The sequence below is a fragment of the Echinops telfairi genome, unplaced genomic scaffold (assembly GCF_000313985.2).
Source record: "Echinops telfairi isolate 266 unplaced genomic scaffold, ASM31398v2 ScPeMD7_11;HRSCAF=52, whole genome shotgun sequence".
Taxonomy (NCBI): Eukaryota; Metazoa; Chordata; class Mammalia; order Afrosoricida; family Tenrecidae; genus Echinops; species Echinops telfairi.
In genome coordinates, this window is record NW_022103908.1 from 3,663,648 (window position 1) to 3,685,978 (window position 22,331).

General features: G+C 40.7%; 1 protein-coding gene across 1 annotated transcript in view; it reads left to right on the plus strand.

Annotated features, from left to right (window-relative positions):
• TRPC4 (transient receptor potential cation channel subfamily C member 4) overlaps window positions 1–22,331 on the plus strand; it is a 234,396-nt gene that overhangs the window by 52,695 nt on the left and 159,370 nt on the right. The window contains exon 2 of the mRNA XM_004711235.3: window positions 5,675–6,074. Within this exon, the coding sequence (XP_004711292.1) occupies window positions 5,697–6,074 (378 nt within the window). The 5' untranslated portion in view covers window positions 5,675–5,696. The remainder of the gene's footprint in view (window positions 1–5,674; window positions 6,075–22,331) is intronic.

Genomic DNA, 22,331 nt, shown 5'->3' on the forward strand with positions numbered 1-22,331 from the left:
AAAATATTGTGGTATGTAAATGCTTGGCTACTGGTGTCCTCCTCCTGGCTTGCACTGAAGAGGGTATAATTATAATACAGCTCTTGTGAGATGAAGGACATGACGTTTCTAAAGAACTAGTATGGCTTTTAAAATCCTGCTATACTTCTCCCAAAAATTGAATATGGTAATTACTTTGAGATTATTGATTTTATTTGACTGAACAACTTTTGACATGTTGCATAGTTAACAGAAGCAACTGTGGAGATAAGGAAGCTATACAAGCTGCTATCCAAATGAATCATGCTTATGGCAAATAAAAAGTCCTCCGATATATTTTTACTGATTATCCTAATTTTCATGATTACTCTAATTTTATTATTTAACTCTAGAAAGACCTGGAAAAGAGCAACACTTAGCCCACATGGATGAAACTAGAATGTGGGAAAAGACTACATTGTTTACCAAGAAAATAATAAAAGTTAGAAGAAAAATAATTTAATTATCTCTTATCTTTAAAGATACGTAGGCCAATTTCCACATAAATTAATAAATTAGAGCAAACTGACTATAAATTAAATATCAGGGTTTCAAGATATTATGAATTTAGGTTCATTAATGGATATGTTTATCTTTGCAACTTAAAAGGCATAACTATAAAAATATGTATAAAAATTGAATTATACCAAAAGCTAAGATATTTTATATAGTTAAAGCCCTGATCTGCTGCAATTAAAAGTTTAACAGGTTAATTTGTGAAAATTGTGAACAGCTTTAATGTCAAATGACAATCAGCTTTTATCATTAACAATATTTTCTTTAATTGCTAAGTTAAAAAGGTAACTCTAGCCTTTATGAAATCTACATCAAAGGCAGGACTTCAGCAGAATAAGTTTCTGAGTCATCTAAACAATAGGTTAAAATCTTAATAAAATCTGCTCAAACTTAATAGTCTTGTATTAGTTTACTGTTTATTCCATGAGGACTCCTGATGGTGCTATCAGATAGCCTTGGATTGCTAAACACAAGTTAGTGCGGTCCAAATCCACCAACTACTGTGTGGTAGAGAGTGAAAGCTACTTGCTCCAGTAATATTTACAGGCTTGGGGACCCGATAGAGCAGGAGTCCTCAAACATTTTAAACAGTGGGCCAGTTCACTGTCCCTCAGGCCCGTTGGAGGGCGGGACTATAGTTTAAAAGAAAAAAACCATGAACAAATCCCTATGCACACTGCACATATCTTATTTTGAAGTAAAAAAACAAACGGGGCAAAAACACCCGGCGGGCCGCATGTGGCCCATGGGCCGTAGTTTGAGGACGCCTGCTATAGAGGGGCGCTTTGGGTCACAATTGATTTGATGCTAATGGGCTTGGTTTGGTTTGGGGTTTCATCTATGTAATATGTAATATTCTGTGTCTCTGAGCTCATGTTAACTTTTATTATGTCTCAAGATATATGTTATGTATGATGCTCTTTGGAAATGAGCGTCTTACTCATTTTTTTAAATCGAAAGTTTATTTCTAATGGACCTTTTTTGGAATTTTGCATTACTTTAATAGTTTCTATAACATCTTTCAGTGTCAGGAATTAATAAGTGAACTATTGTGTTAGGCTGGCTGTCTCTAGAAACAAAACCAGTGACACTCCTGTTTCGCCCTTTGAGCTACTGGGGGTTCACACAAAACAGAACAAGTACCAGTTCAACCATTTTCACATGTACAGCTCAGTGACCTTGATTACCTTCTTCCAGGCATGCAGCCAGTCTTACCTTCCCTTTTTGTGTCGGTTCCCCCATGATACCATAGACTCGCTATTGCAAGCTAAGCTTCCCAGCTCACCTGTGGCATTGCTTTGGTCAGTATGACCCCATATAGGCGAAAACCAAAACCAAAATCTCAAGACCAAGCTCACTGTCCAGTCGATGCCGACTCAGCAACCCTGTAGAACGGGTAGAGCTGCTCCGGAAGTTTCTGAGACTGTTCTGAGACTAGCTTTTTACAGGATAAAAAGCCTCGTCTTTCTCTGGAAGAGCAGGGTGTATTAGTCTGGCTACTTTGGAGAAACAAATCCACAGAAACTCGTGAATAAGAGAGAGTTTTATATAAAGGGTAAGTGCACGTCAAGAAAACATCCCAACCCAGCACTGCCCAAGCCCACAAGTCCAGCATTAACCCATTAACCCATATGTCTGACACCAGTCCACAAAGTCCTTCTCCATCTCACAAAACAGATGAAATGATGCTGACTGCAGGAGGAAACCCAAATCAGTGAATGTGTAAGCATCTCAGCGCTGGCAGGGGTCTCCACACGGGTGCTTCAGCACCCAGGGCTGCATCGGGGTAGGTCCATGTGGCTTCTCCTCAGGGATGTCTTGCAGGAAGTGAGCCTTGCCAGCTGAAGCAGGGAACTGGCTAAGGCAGCTGCACCCTGGTCCAACCATCAGAAAGCAAGAGAGCTGAGAACTAGAAAGGCAAGGCTTTCTGTGTCTAACCATGGTCAAATGGCATGGTGTCCTTCACAATTTATATTTCATTACATTCTCTTTACGCTCTCATTTGATGCCCAGAGTCCCAGAATTATCATGTACATATTTTTCACTTGTTTTCTTGATCTCTGCTGTAGAGAGATCGGATAGATAGTGTGTGTAACCAGGTCACCATGTGTCTCTTCCCCCAGATTATGTACTTTGAAGAAACCACAATTCTTGAGGAATTTATTTAGGAAATACTTTATATATATTTTCCCCTTATTTAGCAGCTCTGTCTACCAAGTATTTCTAGTAATTTGACGTTGCTCTCACACGTCTCTTTTGAAGACAAAGACAAACCAAATACTGCCACTGACCTTTCATGAAAAGTATTTAGGGTCTTAGAAACCAAACTCTATCTAAAAGCTATTTGAGATGTAAGTTCATGCAGAAGGCAGTCTTATAATAGTGATCAAGAGATTTCAAGAGCGGGGCATTATGGAATAGTACCAAAAAAATAGGTGCTTAGTGTAGGAGAGGTTTCTCCTCAGGGTGCAAACTCAGCTCCATTTGTATTGTACTGACAGAACTGGAAAATAACAGGCATTCAAGACACCTCTCAGTAATGGGTTAACCTCCACTGACGCAGGCAGGAGGGAGGCAAGGGGAGGCAGGACTGCAGCTGGGCTCAGCACAAAAACTGTCTTTGCACAAGCTGTCCCTGTCTTCGAAAGATAAGTACAGATATTTTTGAAAATGCTTGTGCAGGCTGGTTCTAGGACACGGCGTCTATAGATTAACTGATAAATGACTTATGTTTGACATATAGTTACTGGTGTCTGACTAATAGCTGTTTGTCTAACCTTCTCTTCCATAAAAGTCTTTCTAATTTTCTGTCCTTTGGTGTGATTTTTTAAACTTTGCAGACTGCTGCCCAGTTGCAGTGGAAACATCCTTAAGGCATCTCTTTACTTTTATTTCAACAGCTTACATGAGTTTACTCCTTGACAAAACTAACAATGCATGCTATTCTAAAAGACACAAAAAGCATAATGAAATTTGTGAAGGCAATGCACGTTGAGATCAAGAGTTCAAAGACTATTTACAGAAGATGGATTTACTCAGTATAGTCTGGTCTGAAGAGATCGGATGAATATATATTTGAATATATATGTAAGATGAATATATATATTTTTAGACACTTAGACTGCCCTGTTCGTTTCCATATCCTGTAATGAAGAAATGCAGAATAAATGCTTGGGCTGAAGTCATTATGTTGTTAGTGCCATTCAGTCCGTTCCAACGCACAGTGACCCTGTGTGCAACAGATCAAGCACTGCGGGGCTGTGCTGGCCTCACAGTGTCATGATTGAGCTCATTGCTGGACCACTGTGTCCGATCACCGCTTGGAGGACATGCCTCTTTTTTGTTTCTACTTTACATAAAAGAGCAAAGTATTCAGGTAAGTATAAATGAAGAACCAACAACAGAGAAATCACACTGAAATCCTAGTACAATGTTTTTCTATATGGTTGCATTTATAAGAATGATACTAAATCAATATAGCTTCCGTAAATTTACAAATACATTCTTATAACTGAGTAAGACCTTCTCTTTCTTTCAATGGAGCCCTGGTGGCATAGTGGGTCATGCCTTGCGAACAGGAAGCAGGTTGCTAATTGCAAGGGCAGCAGCTCAAATCAAGGAGTCACTCCAGGGGAGTGAGATGGTTTCTCTACTTCTGTTGAGGTTCTCAGCCTCAGCAACCCCAAATGGGCCATTCCACTCTAGCCTGTAGAGTCGATATGAATCATAATTGACTCGATGTCAGTGAGCTCTTTTTGATTGTGTTGTGTGTGTGTGCTTGCTTTGGTTCTGTTTTTTGAAATAATCCCCGTCTTCAACTGTGTCTCGACAGTAAGTTTCACAGGAAATTAGTTTTCTTGTGAATGATATACTTGCCTTGTAGTTTATTTATTTTTCTAAAGAACTTATTTTTATATTTTATAGAGAACTTAAAAATATAAATTTTGTAGTACTTTCCGTATTTAATTTTTCTACCACCTTCCTTTGGTAACAGAATGGTTTAAAGCAGGCGTCCTCAAACTGTGACCTGCGGGCCACATGCGGCCCACCGGGTATTTTTGCCCCGTTTGTTGTTTTACTTCAAAATAAGATATGTGCAGTGTGCATAGGAATTTATTCATAGTGATGTTTTAAAACTATAGTCCGGCCCTCCAATGGGTCTGAGAGACATTGAACTGGCCCCCTGTTTAAAAAGTTTGAGGACCCCTGCCATAGAGCATCTCAATGATTGCATAATATAATTAGAAAGCATAGAGTGGCCCTCACTGAATTTATATACATCGGGAAAATTAATATCATGTTTTGAGTCAGCAGTATGACATTTTATTGAATATTATATTATCATTGTAACATTGCCACTAACATTAAAAATAGAATATTTGAAAATAAAAACATTTTGCCAAGACAGTGATATTTCATCATTTTAATGACATCTTGAATATTAGCAACACTGAAGTTTAAATACCATGGCGCAAATCTGAATGCTCAAAAACATGATCTTTGATTCTAACATTTATATATATTTCTGAAACTCTTGGTAAGCGGTTCCTCTGTAGATTCTAAAAATCCACAGAGACATTCTCTGACCTATTGGTTTTTCTAGGATGTTTGAAATCTACGTTGAAATAGCAGTGTTCTCCTTTTACTTGCCTGAAGGAAGATTCTATCATGTGTGCTTCTTAAGAGGCAGTGGTGGCTCCGGTCTGGTCTTCCCTGCTGGAGACGCAGATACGATTTCTTGTTATCACACACAGTCACCACCTGACCTTCCGTGGATACTTGCATTTTGCTAGGATGCGGAACAAGTCTCATGGAATTTTCTAGACTAGGATGAATAGCATGAAAGGGCTAGTGATGTATTTCTATAAAAATTAGTTATGAAAACGGTACGGATCACTGTGGTGCATGGGATTCCTGTAAGGGAGTAGGTAACAAGTTGTGCGTTTTTTTTTCTTTCAGAAAACGGAATCATTATTTGGTCTATTTTATTTGTTCAAAGAGAAAAACAGACTAGTCATAATGTTGGTAGTGTTGACTTCCACATCATCATGGTGAATTTGAAAATAAGTGGAATGCGTAACAATGGCAAAGCCCAAGGCCTGGGATCCTCATGGCTTCTGTTTGTTGTTTGCCTCTGCAGAGACAAATGCATGACCTGAACCATGGCTCAGTTTTATTATAAACGGAATGTGAATGCCCCGTACCGAGATCGGATCCCTCTGCGGATCGTTCGAGCGGAATCGGAACTCTCACCCTCCGAGAAAGCCTACTTGAATGCAGTGGAGAAGGGAGATTATGCAAGTGTCAAGAAATCCCTCGAGGAAGCAGAGATTTATTTTAAAATCAATATTAACTGCATCGACCCTTTGGGAAGAACTGCCCTTCTCATCGCCATCGAAAACGAGAACCTGGAACTCATCGAGCTGCTGTTACGGTTCAACGTGTACGTCGGCGACGCCCTGTTGCACGCCATCCGCAAGGAGGTGGTCGGCGCGGTGGAGCTGCTGCTGAACCACAAGAAGCCCAGCGGGGAAAAACAGGTACCTGCCACCCTCGCTTCCAATATGACACCTTTTGTTTGTTTGAAAAAGGTGTTCAAATACCCCCAGCTTCTTTCCAGGCACTGAAATCAGAAATATTTTCGTGGAAAATTACTGGGAAAGCACAACAAACTGACGTCTATTGACTTAACATAGATGGAAACGAGTTTCATCTCCAGCTCCAAGTGTTACGTCCTTTGGGGTTTAAGGTGTCCGGGTATGTGTGTGTTCCTCGCGTGTGCCATTTTCTGACATGCTGCAGTCTCAGACCGTGAACCGTTTTGAAGTGTTCCTGCTCTTTAACACGCTTACTATTGCTCTTTAACACTCCGTGGATTTCTTTTACATTGGACACACAGACACAAACATAGGAAGCGACTGCCCTTTGGCAGTAAAGGTAGCAAATTGACTAATGGCAAAACTCTAGCCAGACCTTAATGCTATCCGTAGAAAACAAACGGAGATAGACACACCCCTATAAGCAACATGTGTATGTGTGTTTTTCTCTTCTTCCTAAGGTCTCCATGTCTTTAGCATTAAGGAAGGTGGAAGAGGGAAAGGCGTGAGGAGTCTGTGTGTCTGCCTTCCAAGGGCGTTGCCCACGGTGTCTTCTGTCTTTCACTCTGCACTCTTCCCGTCCCTGATCAAGGCTCAGGGACTAATTGCAAAGATATTGAAACCTGTCCTTTCCAATAAGATTTTATAAAATGTCTGTTAGACCAGCCCTAGAAATGGCTGCCCTATGTGATATCCAGCAAATCCCTCTCTGTGTAAATGAGAGCCTGTGAGGAGGGGGTAGGGGTTCGTTTTAAGCGAGCTATACAGTTAGTTATACAGCTCATTGTTCGGGAAAGAATGCCGTGGCTGAGTGCTGCCTGAAAAATTCACCCTGTCTTCTCAGAAGTCTGTGTTCTTTTCTTGTGTCTCACTACCACGCACCCTGTGACCTTACCTGAACCACAATTCTATGAGACACCACACCACGATACCAATACCTCTCTGATTATTGCTGCTTCATAGCCAGGGGCTGTGGGCTACCTTCCATCATGGTAATCGTCACTGATGGACGTTTGCTTTTATTCGTCCTTCCGGATGCACATAAGCCTTCAGTGGTATGGGTCGGTAGAACAGGTCAAAGGTATCTTTCTCATGTATCCTGGTATTTGGGCCATTTCTGGTGTTGCTGTTCATCAGGACAAAGGAAATGCAGACTGATGGGTCTGAGCTAAGTAGGCTTTTCTCTATTTAAGTGCAGGTGCCCTAGTCACCTGGAATATTGAAATGTCTTCCACAATCATAGCACTAAGGTATTTTCCGTTTCTTTTGGCAGCAATATTGGATTCTGCAATCCTCTTCTTTTCTGTGAACCATAAGCAGCCCTAGGGCAAATAGTTGCGTTTGCAGAACAAAATTGTGATGAAATGTATTTTCGTGCTTCTTGATCAAGAGCCACCTTCATTCTATTTTCTAGAAAACATTGACCATCGATTCTGACGTCTCTTTAATCAGGTCAATGACATTTGTGCTAAGTGGAGTGATATGGTGTCTGGGAAAGATAGCTGCTATTATGAGAGTGTTTGTTGGCTGATGCTCAAATTCTGAGCTACACTCCAGTCTCACAAGTAGGTCCTGGCACCTTGGAAGCACTTGATCTGGGTCCTGGTTATTAATACAAGGCAGTAAAAGTTTGTAATCTGCCAGGCATCTGAAATATCCCAGACCATGTGTTTCTGGAAGATTTCTCTTGTCTCAGTCAGCTGGCCAAGAATTCATTTTCTATTTGTACATTCTAGAATTCCTCTTTAGTGAAGGTACTGATAATAAATAAACCATTGGGCTTTTTGTTTGAAGTCTTTATTATTTTGTAAGAATAACTCCCATCTATTTCAGAATTCCTTAAATTTTGTGCAATTAAGGCAAACCTGAAGCATCATGAGACATACATTTTATATCACATAGAACAGCGGTTCTCAACCTGTGGGTCGAGACACCTTGGGGGGTCAGACGACCTTTTCGCAGGGGTCACCCGATTCATAACAGTAGCAAAAGTACAGTGATGAAGTAGCAACAAAAATAACCACATGAGGAACTGTATTAAAGGGTCGCAGCCTTAGGAAGGTTGAGAACCACTGCCATAGAAGACAGCCTCAGGTATTAGGGGTGTAGTCAGCCCCGACTAGAGTTTGTCTGTTCATTTATGAATTTTTCAGGTTGTGCATGGAAGCATTTAGAATACAGTTTCCATAAATCAACATGTGTTGTAGGTATCAAATAGACTCCCGTCAGGAGTTTCTTATTTCATTATGTGTCATTTCGTAGATGACTTATGTCCTTTGAAAACCATTTTGGGTATTTTTATGATTCACCGAGCTTTAAGCCTCACCAGCACCACCACCACCCCCTACCCCCTGAGAGGGAAAAAAACAAAACAAACTACAAAGAGCATTCTATCCATAATTTTGTTGTTGAAGATATTGGAGTCAAGTATTAAATCCTGAAAATAATAATATCTAAATGTGAAGTATGTAAAATTGACATAATTATCTTAAAATAATTCAAGAAAGGGGATCCAATATAAAACTGTGTGTAGTTCTTGCTATTAGAACAGATCCTAAACTCTTCAAATGTGACTTGTGGATTATATATTCTTTATACTTTTGTTGCAAATTTGTTTCTCTCTCTGGAAAAAGGTTCAGTTTTTGAATCCTAATAAGGGGCTGGGTTAGGACTGACTGTCTAGGGAAATACATCCAGTGACACTCAACTATGTATAAGAAAGAGCTTCTTATCAAGAAGTCATCCCTGCCCTGTCCCACTCAGGTCCCTAAGTCTGATGCTAGTCCATAAGTCCCTCCTCAGTGCCAGTGACTCAGCACGGTGAACTGGGAAGCAGGAAGACCACAGGTTGGTGGGTAGGAGTCACGTGGATCCACAGTTGTAGAAACATGGCAGGATGCTGACAGCTCTCAGGGTTGGCGGCAGAGTCCCAGCAAGCAGGAAGGTGGTGGAGCAAAGAGAGCATGAGGTTCCCTGGATCAACCCTTCTAAAAAAGAAGGCCATACTCCCCTGGAGACATGCAGACAGTGACCTGATGGACAGGTGGGATGCTACCCCTACGCTTTCATAAAAGTTCAAGTTGACATAAAACGATTTCACTACCACAAGGGCTATGAGATTCCAGATTAATCTTTTGTACTTTTCACCTACGTTCCCGAGGGAACAATTTTAGGATGTTTTGTCTGCCAGGACTTCCCCTGAGTGCCGAAGGGAAGACATATCTCCTGCTCCAGAGAGTGTTAAGGACTGAGTTCTGAAAGGAGACAGGAACGGAATTGTGGCAGGAAACTTTGAAAAGATGAAGGAGAAATAAATTCTCAAGTACTTGGGTAGTTAGAGGACTCCGGCCTCCGGTGAAGGATGAAGGTAGGATCTGGGAACGGGTAAGAGGGATCATCGAACAACAGACAAACATAATGTTACACACGAACCTGGGTGAAGATTGATGAGATGTCAAGTATTTTGTTACATATTAATTCAACACAGTGTAAAAGGGGAAGAAAGACAAATAAAATTTGACTGGATGTGATAAATACTGATTGTTGCTAAACTTGGGGCCCAGAAGGGAAGATGATCTTCAAGGGGAATAGCAAGAATGTTCAAATGTGCACAGTTTGGAGATTTTACTTCCATCAACTTGGATACAGAGTATGCGCAAAGGGTGGTGGAAATACTTTGTGACATTGAAATTGATACCTCGGAGGTCAGGGATTCCTATGTAGGTGTCCATGACAATGAGGGATTGTCCATGACAATCCCTGTCTTCTTTTCTCCCTTCTTGTCTTTATGCAGCCCTCAAATGTTTGTGAGTCTTACTGCATATGAGATATTCTCAGTTCAGCGTCTGACGAAAAGATCTTGACAACTAGGTGAACATTTTCAGATAACTAGATGAACATTGATTATTAAATATTCCTTACATATTTAATATAGATCCGTATAAGCCAGGGTTTTGAATTCCAAGTGTTTTAGTTTCTCTTTAATATCAAAACATGAATAGAGTAATATTCTTTGTTTCTCTCATATAATAGAAATTCATGATCCTCTGCACGAAACAGGAAGATAAAACAGTATGAATTTCTACCTGGAAATTCCTTGCTAGATTCTCTCACTGATAATCTCTGACAATGTTATTTAACTTTCATTTAACCTTTTTAGTGCCTTATTTCTCTAGTGCCTATTTAGTGCCTATTTCAACCTTCCTAATGCCGTGAACCTTTCATACAGTTCCTCATGTTGTGGTGACTCCCCAAACCATAAAATTATTCTCATTGCTACTTCATAACTGTACTTTTACTCCTGTTATGAATCAGGCGACCCCTGTGAAAGGGTCATTCAACCCCCAAAGGGGTCGTAACCCACAGGTTGAGACCCACTGCTTTAGCGACTACTCAGGATGACTTTTAGTCTCCATTTTAGGGAACTGAATGGTTACTTGACTTCCAATTAGATCCAGCAGACCTTGCCTCTGATCCCTTTTAGGGCCAGAATCAATTTTAGTTGCAGCTGCTTCAGGAAACCTTTATCAGAAACAAAACTTGGTTTTAAATTCTTCCCTTACACAGTGGTTTCCCATCCTAATTTTCTCAGCAGGACTTGTTAGAATGTTGATTACTGGAACTCACCCCAAACTTTTCTCTAGCAGGTCTGGGATCCGGCCTCAGGATTTGTACGTAGTTCTAGCAGGTTCCCCCGTGGTATGGATGAAACTGATCTCAAAATCACCCTTTGATAAACACCAACTTAAAGGTATTTCAAGGCACAGAATGCTATAGCTGTATATGGCATGTCAGCTGTGCTGAACTGTCCTTTGAAAGCATTGTTTCCAGGATTCCATGGTGTTTAAAATATGAGTCTCCCCCAGGCTCAGTAGCCTCTTCATGATGATTGTCAACCCTGTGGGGGAAAAAGACTGCTAAATTCTATTGATTAAATGAGGAATTAATATTCGAGAGCATTTTGGTGGAAGACAGTTTAGATACTTTCAAACCCCAGTACTGTCGTTGCTATTGAGTTCTCACTCATGCTGATTCCATGTGTGTCAGAGTAGAACCCTCTCCACAGAACAGGTCATGGCTGATCATGCTCTCGTAAATCACATGGCTCTGTGTGTGCACTGGATTATTGAATGTGCTCTTCTTCCCAAAGTCTCTGGAACTCCCATGAACAACCTTTCCCTGATGAGTCTGAGTAAGGAAGTAGGGAAGACCCTGATAGGGTGCAAGTGTGAGTAATTGTTAACAGGATTCATTGTGCTTACCATCCTGCTGGGCATAAAATGAGTCTGCTGAGAAGAAAGAGGGGTGATCTCATTACCAACAAGAGCTAGGAGGGGAGCATGTCCTCTGGACCACAAGATCTCTCTCTGCACAGTGAACCTCCTTGGTACAGAAAATAGCTGTGATGTCAGAGGGGTACCAGAGGAGTGGCAGCAGAAACAGAACCAGGAGCCAAAGCAAGAATGAGGCAGAGCGGTTGCCTTCCCAGCTCATAGAACAAGTAAAGCAGAGTGCTCTGGGGCAGAACGCTAGCTTGTGAGAGTGGGGTGCCTCTGGGCACTGAATTGGGGGAGCTTGGTTCCCTGACTCACAGAATGGGTGCTACATGCCTTTCGGTTGAAGCTTACAGAGGAGTAGCATGCCCGTTGAGCAATTACTAGCAGCTCTGACTGAACATCTGTATCCTGAGCATTTCTCACTTGTATTATCTCCTGCTAACTGCTTTAATAACCCTTTAATCATCAATATTATATGTTCTGTGTGGCCATTGCATCGGATTATTTAACTCGGCAGCTGAGAAAGTATAGAATGTTGATTGTGACAGAACAGGATCATAAAAGTGGTGGATAATATTTCAAAGAATGGGAATTCCAGAACACTTCACTGTGTTCCCATGGGACCTGTCTATAGACTAGGAGGTAGTCTTTTGAACAGCACAAGGGGATACTCCCTGGTTTAAAACCAGGAAAGACATGCATGAGGTCTATATCCCTTCACCATACTTACTCAATTTGTAAACTGGGCAAATAATTGGAGAATTTGACTGTATGAGGAACACAGCATCATTAAAAACCTGCATTATGCAGATGACACAACCTTGCTTGCTGAAAGCTAAGAGGACTTCAGGGGTATCCTGGTGACGATCAGGTATAGGATACAACTCAAGGTGAAGAAAGTAAAAACCCTCAAGACTAGACTAACAAACAAATCCATAATAAACGGAGAAAAGCCTGAAGTTGCCCAGGATTTCATTTTACAAAGATCCAGAGTCAACTCCCATGGAAGTAGCAGTGAAGCAATCAAATGACACATTTACTTGGGTAAATATGCTGCAGAAGATCTCTTTAAAGTGTTCAAAAGCAAAGATGTCACTTTGAAGACAGGTGCACCTAACCCAAGTTATGAGTTATGCCTTGTATGCATGTGAAAGGCAGGAAGACTGGGGAAGCATGGGTGCATTTGAGTTATGGCTTGGGGGAGAATCATGAATATACTGATGGGCTGGCCAACGGACAACCAATCTTCCTTGGAAGAAATAGTCAAAAGGCTCCTAGAAGCCAGGGCAATGACACTTTGTGTCATGAACTTTGGTTGTGTTATTAGGAGGGACCTGTCCCTGGAGAAGGCCATCCCGCTGGGGAAAGTCAGAGTTTCCGTGAGAAGAACTCAATGCAATTGATACAGTGCCTGTAGCAGTGGACGCACGCATAGCAATGGTTATGAGATGGCACCAGACGGGACAGTGTCTCAGTCTGTTTTTATATAGGGCTGCTAAGAGCTCACACTGATTGACGGGTATTGAACAACAACATGGTAGCGCAGTGGCTATTGGAAAGGTCAGTGGTTCAAATTCACCAGCTGGTCTGGAGAGAACGATGTGGCAGTTTGTTTTGTGAAGACAACTCCATGGGGCAAATCTGTGTGCTATCAGGTCGCTATAAGTCAATAATGACTTAATGGCAGTGCATTTGGTTTTAATTTAGGTGCTATCTTTTTCCCCCTTTAGTAGATGCAGTAATAAAAGTACAAGAAGTCTTAAGTGACATCACAAAACCCAGAAATATGAGTGCTGAAATGAGAGTCCTTAATGTAACCCTAAGGCCCTGCTTCTAGCGATTGCACCAGTTTGATGATTAGTCTTTTCAACCTTCTTTCATTATCCAAATTTAGGACATGAATTATACGATGCTTTAAAACTTTTAGTTCCATATAATTAGACTTTGTCTTTATCTTGAATATGGCAGTGTCATTTATAATTTAGTTGGTCAGTAAATACTAACTGTGGTCCAACATACATAACCCTTACCATTTACTACCATTGCCATTACTTTTCCTAGAATGGCTGTTGCTTTTGTATCAATTTCAGAGTTTCAACACGTTCTCACATAGTAGAAACAATAACCTCTTCCCGCCATCTCCACCTCACGCAACCTCCTCTGGCAACTCCCCACCCCAAATTAAATTTATATACTTCCCTAAAGTTCAGACAACACTGAAGTACTGTTTAATGAAATATGATATACATAATTAATGACCCTGCTGCTTAACACTGTCTTTTGGTGGCATGGTGGTTATAAGTTGGACTGCTAACCACAAGGTCAGTAGTTCCAAACCACCAGCCAGCCTATCCTCAGGAGAAAGATTTGGCTTTCTATTCCAGTAAAGAGCTACAGTCTCAGAAACTCATAGGGGCAGCTCTGCTCGGTCCTGTAGGGTCCCTGTGAGTTGGCATCGACTCTGGCAGTGAGTTCGGTTTCCGTTGGGTTGGGAAAAGCCAATGTAAGCATCACCTTGCCTGTGTGCCAGAGTTCTACAGGAAGATACTACACAGATATGTAATTTTAATATTTTAAGTTCAATTTACTTCTTTTGCTTAGTGATACAGTATTATAACCAAATAGCTACTGGTGGTAAAAAAAAAATATCTCAGAGAAAGTAAAAATAATATTAGCTCCGCTAACATTTACATAACTGGGCTCTTAGTCCCGAGTTCAATATTTGGCACTGTTTCATAGGATTGGTTAGCATGGCCAAGTTATTCAATCTTACTGCCCGCTTCATTTGTGAGATGTGAGCACCAATGCTCCCATATTGATGCATGGAATGGGTAGTTATTGCTACCTGCCTTCAAGATGATTCAAACTCATAATGCACCACAAAAGGACATGCTTCCCAAGCCTGCAACGTTCTCAATTTGTCAACACATGTAATCCATCAATGCCTTTATTGTGTCATTCCATCTCCACCAGGGTCTCCCTCACTCTCACCACATTGTCTCACAAACATGATGGTGTCTTCCAGCCATCAGTTCCTCCTTAGAATATGTAGAAGGCAGTCAGTGCAACAACATTGTATTATGATCCTCAAGGTATCAACTATTTTGTATGATGATCCTCCAGGTATTGACTATTTTCTAGAAGTAGATTGTCAGGCCTTTCCACCTAATCTATCTTAATCTGGATGTTTTACTGATACGTGTACACTGTGGGTGACCCTCCTGGCATTAGAAACGATGGTGGCCTAGCTTCCAGCATCTTACAGCAACAAGTAAGCCACCATAGTACAGCAAATGACAAGTCATTGGTTGTATGGATTAGAGAAGACATATATTGAGTACTTTAATGGACAGATGCTAGGTTGTTATAGCCTACCAAATACCACTGATTATCTATGCATCACTGTGTAGGAACACCGCATCAAGCTACAATGTTGCTTTTGTTTTTTCCTCATCTGTTCACATTTTGCATCACCTGCCTTCACAAGCTCTTTTCAGATTTTCTATCACAGAAATGTTCTTTAGTAACTTAAATAATCAACTTATATTTTAAGTAACCATGGTTGGTACTGCATAGCACAACGCAGTCAGAAGTTGTGAAGTATGGTGAGCAGAGCAAAGTGCATGATAGACATGCTGACTTCTAAGCGGTTCACTGCTATCTCATTGTGTGGCCTTGGACAAGTCTCTGAACTTCTCTGAGCTTGGTTTTCTCAGCTGTTCATCAGGGGCATGATATTAATCGTATCTGCTACTAAAAATTTTGTGATGCTCACATTGGTAAATGTTTTTATAAAGTAAAATGTTATAATCTCCTAGTAGTCTTGACATCATTACTGTATACTGTTATAGTCTCAGTTTTCCTATTGACAAATAGCCATACAAATATGCTGGAGGTGGGCGTGGGGGACGAAGTTAAACACTGGAAATTTATGCTCTAGGGTGATTGGCTCCTTTCTTCCTTTGACAAATGTAATCATTGTAAATAGGGGTTCAGTTCAGAGAAGGCAAAGGGGAATCTAATTCCGTTTACTCTTTCTCTCTCCATCTCAATGCACAAAAGGACTCTTTCTCCCTCCTACCCCCCACCCCTCTGCTTTCAGAAGATTTGCTAGTACAATGTATTGCTTTGGGAACATTGCCTATTATGTGATCAGAAAAACAGCATCTAAAGTACAGTATTGGTATTAGCATGTCAATATTAATATACCTCGAATAAGTATGTTATGCTAACAGACCATACAGCTCATTTTCAGTTGTTTGAGATGCCAATACCTGTATAACTGGCTATGGAATAGACCTGCTTTCTGTAAAGAAATCAAATTTCTCATATTCAGCCCATTTGCTTCGGGCTACAGGGTTCAAATACCCTGAGAAAGCCCACTTTCAACTCTTGCACCCATTTTCCATTTCTTATCTGGCTTCATAACTTATCATTTGCCTTCTGGAATCTCATGAACTTCATATGACAGTTACCACCAAGGAAAGGCACCGTGTTTCCGTCCTGTCCCACACAGCCCTGAGGAGTAGAGCATAGACACGCTTCCCGTGCACCAAGCCAAACTTGCTGCCACGGAGTCAAGGCCGACCCATAGCAACCCAATAGGGCACGAGAGAACTGCACCCATGCTTTTCCTGAGACATAATTGGGACAGCCAGCAGTTATTCTTACAGGCATGTCCACTTTCTCAACAGGAAAGTTGTTTACAATAGCTTCGCCTCCACTAACATGAAATAGCTCAAACTTATCTCTAGATATGATCTCCCCAATGTAGAGTAGTGATCAATATAAAACTTTTATCAACACACACTCTGAGAATTTTCCATTGAGGCTTTTTATTTTACAGTTGAGAGTTAAGAGACGGTGTAGAACTCAGCACAGTTGTGTGCAGTCAGCCGGCAAATGGCGGTCCTTAGTGCTGGGAACAACCCTGTCCTATAAGGAGGCATTTTTGAAGGATGCCCTGCACTGTTAATAGGATACAGCGGCTTTAGGAGTCATTCCCACCATACACTGTTTAACCTCTTTAATCTTGTTGGCATTGTATTTTTCTACAAGTCCTCCTGAAAAAATGTTCTCTTCCTCTGCCCTTTTAGCATACCACATGTATTATAAAAGATAAAATAGGACATATATTTGCATATTGGGAATCTGTTGTGGAAGGATTTTAGCCATTTCTGAAAATTAGATGACCCCCCCCCAATAAATAAATAAACAAATTTAAAAACACAACCCCCACAACCTGCAGGCAATGAGTTAAAGCTCTGAGTGTTTAGGTATTTGCATTCCAGGACATGAACAAGCACAACCGGGCCCGAATTCGTTGCTCTTCGGTGGAGAAGCCGAGGTGTGCAGCCCCTCAGGATGAAAGCAGTGAAATACAGTGAAGAGAGAAAGGGAGATTTGAGTGTCAATTCTGTTCCATAATTTCAGCAAGTTGTTTGATAATTTTGTGCCTTTATTTTCTCATAAGGAAAACTGATTGCAGTTCCTCTTGTGAAGATTAAATGCGGAACACCTAAAGTACCTAGCATTAAAAACACTCAGCAATTAGAAGATTCTTCACCTTGATGACAGTAAATGTTTACCCCTGAAGCGTTTTATACTTCTTAGATTCGAATTAATAAAAATATATATATGCCTTGAAGAGGCTAAAGATTCTTCGAAACAAATGTGATGTACAATGCTAATATAAAGATATGTTTATATTGAAATAAGAAAAAAATGGAGGGGTAGTTTTTCAAATATGATGTTTGGTGATACATGTTTGGATCACTCTTATTAGACCCTAAATTCCATTATGAGTGCTATAGTTAAATGTAAAATATAATAAATTACTCTTCAATAAGCATTATTGTGTTAGGCCAGGCCGGGTTGACTTGAGAAACAAATCCAGAGACACTCATATATGAGTAAGAAAGAGCTTTATATCAAGAAGTAGTTATATATCAAGAAAACATCCATCCCAGTTCAACTCAAGTCCTTAAGTCTGATACTAGTCCATAAGTCCTTCTTCAGACCCACACAGCCACGTGCAATCATATATAATGCAGGAAGATCACAGGCCGGTAGGTGCCAAGTCATGTGGATCCAGGGGTGGGGACTCATCACAGGGCTCTGGTAGGTCCCAGAGGGACTCAGCAGCTGGAAGTTGCAGGCAGAGAGAAATGGGGAGGGTCTCCGAGTCCAGTCTTAAGAGAAGGCCACACCCAGAAGCAGGCACCATCAGGCGGTGTGACCTGACTGACAGGTTGAATACCACCCGACTCTTGCATAGATCCTCAAGTTGACATGACATTATGTAACCACCACAAGTAGAGTGATGCATTTTTGACTTTCCATTACAATCTGAAATTTTACTAAGGAATATTAATGAGTAATTTAGAAGGTTTAATTAATTAAAGAGATAAGATGTTCACATCATTTGGAATGGTAAAATGTGTGTTGTTATTAAAATTCCTCGAACCTTTTAAAAATGCCCTTTTCTATCAACTCACCGCTGTCATTTAAAAAAATCTGAGTAGAGACAAGTTGAGCACGTTTGGTTGTTTCAATAGGTGGCACACAGCAAAGGACGACTTTTAGTCGTGCGAAACTCAAGCACCAGTTTTCCAAGCATTTACAAGGAAAAAGATTGTGCTCATTTTATTATCACTTTTTATGCAGCTGTTTTAACTTTCTTTAACTTAACTTTTATCTTTGAGATCATGTTAACATTCCAAATCTTCATTGATTGGATCACTTATTAGACATTCTTTTTTTTTAAAGGAACAAAGTACATGTATAGGATAAATTTTATTAACATGAAAGATATCATTAACTAAATAAAAATCAGATGACAAGACAGCACGTATAATATAACATGCTGATTTTTAAAAAAATGAAACAAAACAGCACATGTAAGTCTATCTGTGTGTATAAAATTCTGTGTACATATAAAATTCTCTGTGTATAAGAAATTATGTTATATCTCTGTGTGTATATTAAAGAGTTCATATTGGTATCACTAGTTGTAATCTGTCTGCCTAACAGCAGCATGACACTTCGATTTTATCTTTTGCTTGTCTGCATTTTTAAACTTCCTACAGCATGTTTAAGTTAAAATGAACAATCGTCAGTGTTATGAGGTGGATAAGGCCAGGAGGCCTTAAGATAAGAAAGAGAAGAGGGCAGTCCTCCCAGTAACACCGAGAGCATTTGTGAGTACCCACCCCATCCTTTCCCAACCAGAAAAGGCATCAGCCAACAATGCTGGGAGACTTCTGAGACCGTGTTGATAGTGGTGCCAACGTGTGAGCATGAGAGAGCGGACATAATACATAGTCTGCTGGGAGGCTGACCAAAGTCACCCCAAAGGAGGGGACCTTCTACATTTTTGTAATTTGAGAGGAATACATAGTTTTAACTTCATCAAGCTGATGCATAACCTCTTTTCTCTTAAAGGAAGTGACGGTGAGCTAGTGCAATGGCCTAAATTGGAGCAATCCCATCTCTTTGCCTGTCTAAGCTAATTGGAATGCTTCGTCTCTGGAACCTCTGAGAGAAAGGATGCAGATGTCCTTGACTCAGAGATGCAGTTTTATTGTGAAGCAACACTGAATCACTGCCATCAAGTTCACTCGGATTCATAGCGACTTTATAGGACAGTAGAGAACTGTCCCTATGTGTCAGACACTGTAATTCTTTACGGAAGTAGAAAGCCTCATCTTGCTCTTGAGGAGTGGCGGGTGGTTTTGAACTGCTGACCTTGCGGTTAGCAGCCAATGTGTAACCATTATGTCACCAGGGCTCCTAAACAACACTACACCCATCAGATTTACATGGGAATCTTCCACACAATAATGAACAAGGACACATCAGAAAAAAAGTCTTAATCTATTTACACTGTATATTCTGTGTACTTTTCATTGTCCAAAGTATCTGTGAATTTTCATTTCACAGGACATTTATTTTCCTCTTAAATAACACGTAGTTTGAAAAAGCAAATAGGTTGAAGCACACTATCAACTGACATTTTCTCTTAAAGTATAGTGATAATGGTGGTTAACAATAATTGAACTTGGCAGTGTCTCCAACTCTAACGTGTTAGCTCATTGAAAACGCAAACCCACATTTTGTGATACGGTCTTACATTGTTGGACTTCCAAGAGAGAGTCAGCTAGCACAAAGTCACTGTAAGTAATGACATATTCGTGCTCTCCCCTCCAGCACCCATATTTTGATTTTTGCCAGTTACTCTTGGTTCCAGCTCATGGCAGGGGCATCAGTACTGGGGAAAGGGGGTGCAGACTGCACCAGGTGACATGGTCAGAGGGGTGGAACCAAAATTATTGTCTATAAAATGTTTTTGTGATGTTTCAGCATAAATGTATTACTTATATTTAAATATACCTTATTTAGTTATAACAAAAGAAAAAAATTAAACCCAGCTCACATGTATCAATATCCCTACAAGGCCAGAACCCTCAGTTAACTTAATTTTGTGACTTGTTGATGTGCGCTGGTTAGCATTGTCGTTATTCCCCAATTACAAGCATGCTACAGATTACGCGATTTCATCAGCCCAGGCTACAAACACGTGCAGTTGTTGGCTTTGCTGCCGCTGTGCCTAGAGGAGTTGATTTGTCTAGTTTTCTGATGTTTTACCTATTCTATTGTAATTAGTATTCACAATTACACCATTATCTGTTATCATTAACTGCTTTGAGAATGAAGTTCTAATTAAAAAAGGAGAAAAGTAAAAAAAGCCTGCCATCCAGTGACTAATAATATTGGAACTCATAATGCTGTAATTCAAGGTGGAAATATTTCACAAAGCAATTGTCATTCGTATTCGTGCAATCTAAGAAATGCCACAGTAAGTATTGTGCAACAGTGCCACAGATTCTGCCTGATCCCGTACCACAGGAGGGCCACGAGGCGAGGGGGGGTTCTTCAATGGGTGACACCCACCCTAGGTGTGCCACTGACTCTTCGTGATATTGGGTGATACAAACAAAACCGCTGCCCCCCTCTGTGTCATATTCAAATTCATTTTTCTAGACAGACAATACACTCTTCCACATTAAAATAATAGAAAGAAACGGCCTTTGTTAGAATCATAGTTTCTCAGGTTTGAAAGAGATGCTGGGCCAATCACTGACTTAAGGTTCTTCTACAAATCAACTATAACCCAGAAGACAGGAGAGGAAGTGTAGTAATAGGTGTGGGGAGCCAACCCCCCACCACTAATCGTAGGTTTAGTTAGCACAATTGTACGGTTGAGATGTATATATATTATATTAAAGTCAACAAAAGCATGAGAGATTAAAGAGATATTACAATAATGAAGTCAGACACATTACATGGTAGCATTGCTCACCTCAACCCTGCCTCGTGGTCCATGTGGAGAGATGGGGAAGGGTAGGAGGGCAAAGGGAACCAGGGGAGTTAGGATGGGAGAGGAGAGGGGGAGTCGAGCGAACGAGGGGGCGAGAGATCTCTATTGATAACCCAGGCCTATATACCTTTTGGGGGCGTGCAAGCCCACTAATTACAGATTAAGACATACGTCACGGGAAGGGGTTGCACTATAAATCATACATCAATGAGAGGGGGTGGTCTAGGGACATACATGCAGTAGGAAGAGAAGGGATTGGGGTATACACATGATGGGCAGATCCCAGAGTCAGGATGGCAGATCTCCATAGGAACCATCATCAGTAGGATGTGAACCCCACCTACAGGAACCAAGCTAATGGTCACAAGCCTCAGGGATTATAGTCCATTGTCCCCAGCAGCAGGGAGCAGGGCCCACTGTGTAGTCTGGCAACTGACTGCCTTCAGGGAGGATGTGTGTGAGCATCTGGCCTCCCCCCACAAGGAAGCATTCAAGATGGACCAAGAGATATAGCACAATAGCGAGAAGGCATTGAGTGAACAGTTTCTATAAAGAAATCATGTATTTCATCAGGTCTTCTCTTTATTATATAATCTTTAATATTTTCTTGCCTGCTTATGCTGACAACAATTGTCAAAATATGACTACAAAAAAATCTGACGTCAGAGAATCCTACTTTGTTCCGTTTTAAGCACTTACATCTATAATCTGTGATAGTCATGCTTAATGTCTTAGATACATCTATATTCAATTATGAAAGACACAGAAATTGAAGAACCTGAACATCAATAAAAGAGGAAGGAACCTGTTCCCAGTATGTTTTCTTGACAATTCTAGTAAAGTAAGAGTGAAATATTTAGTGCTTTGGGATGCAGTATCAGATATGAAGAGGGTTCAGAAAGCTAGTGACTAAATGCCATTATTGCTTAATTCCATTGTTCATGAACTTTTTGACACCCCCTCCGATTGTGCTATCAAAAGTCAAACAAGCTAAATCATCAAAACCCACCTGCGGTCATTGAGTCCCTGCCTTTCAGAGTGATTCTATTTTTACGCAACAGTTTTCTTGGCACGTAGTGTGCGAATCATACAGCTCAATCATATCAAGGAGAATTGTACAGTCATTACCACATCACTCGTAGAGCATTCCACCCCCAGCCCCCTTTACATCCCTTTAAGATGTTACATAATCACAATCCGTTCTGATGCTCCCTCCCCACTCCCAACTTCATCATTTACTCTTGAGATCCCTGTTCCCTCCCTATAATCCCCCCTTTTTTCCCCTATATCCCCTTGTATCCATTATTATCATTAGGCATCCACTCTTCCTGTGCTTCACAGCTAAGAGACCCAACAAAAAACAATAAAAACCAGAATCATAGTAAGGTAGTGAGGATAAAGTCATAATGGTACAAAGACAATAATACAAACTGCGTCCGAAGGAAAAGACCCTCATCAACATTCCAAACGCCAGGGCAGAAAGTTCTGTCATGGAACAAGTAAGAGATACTTGCACCCCAAAAATTCAGGTCACGTCTACAGGGA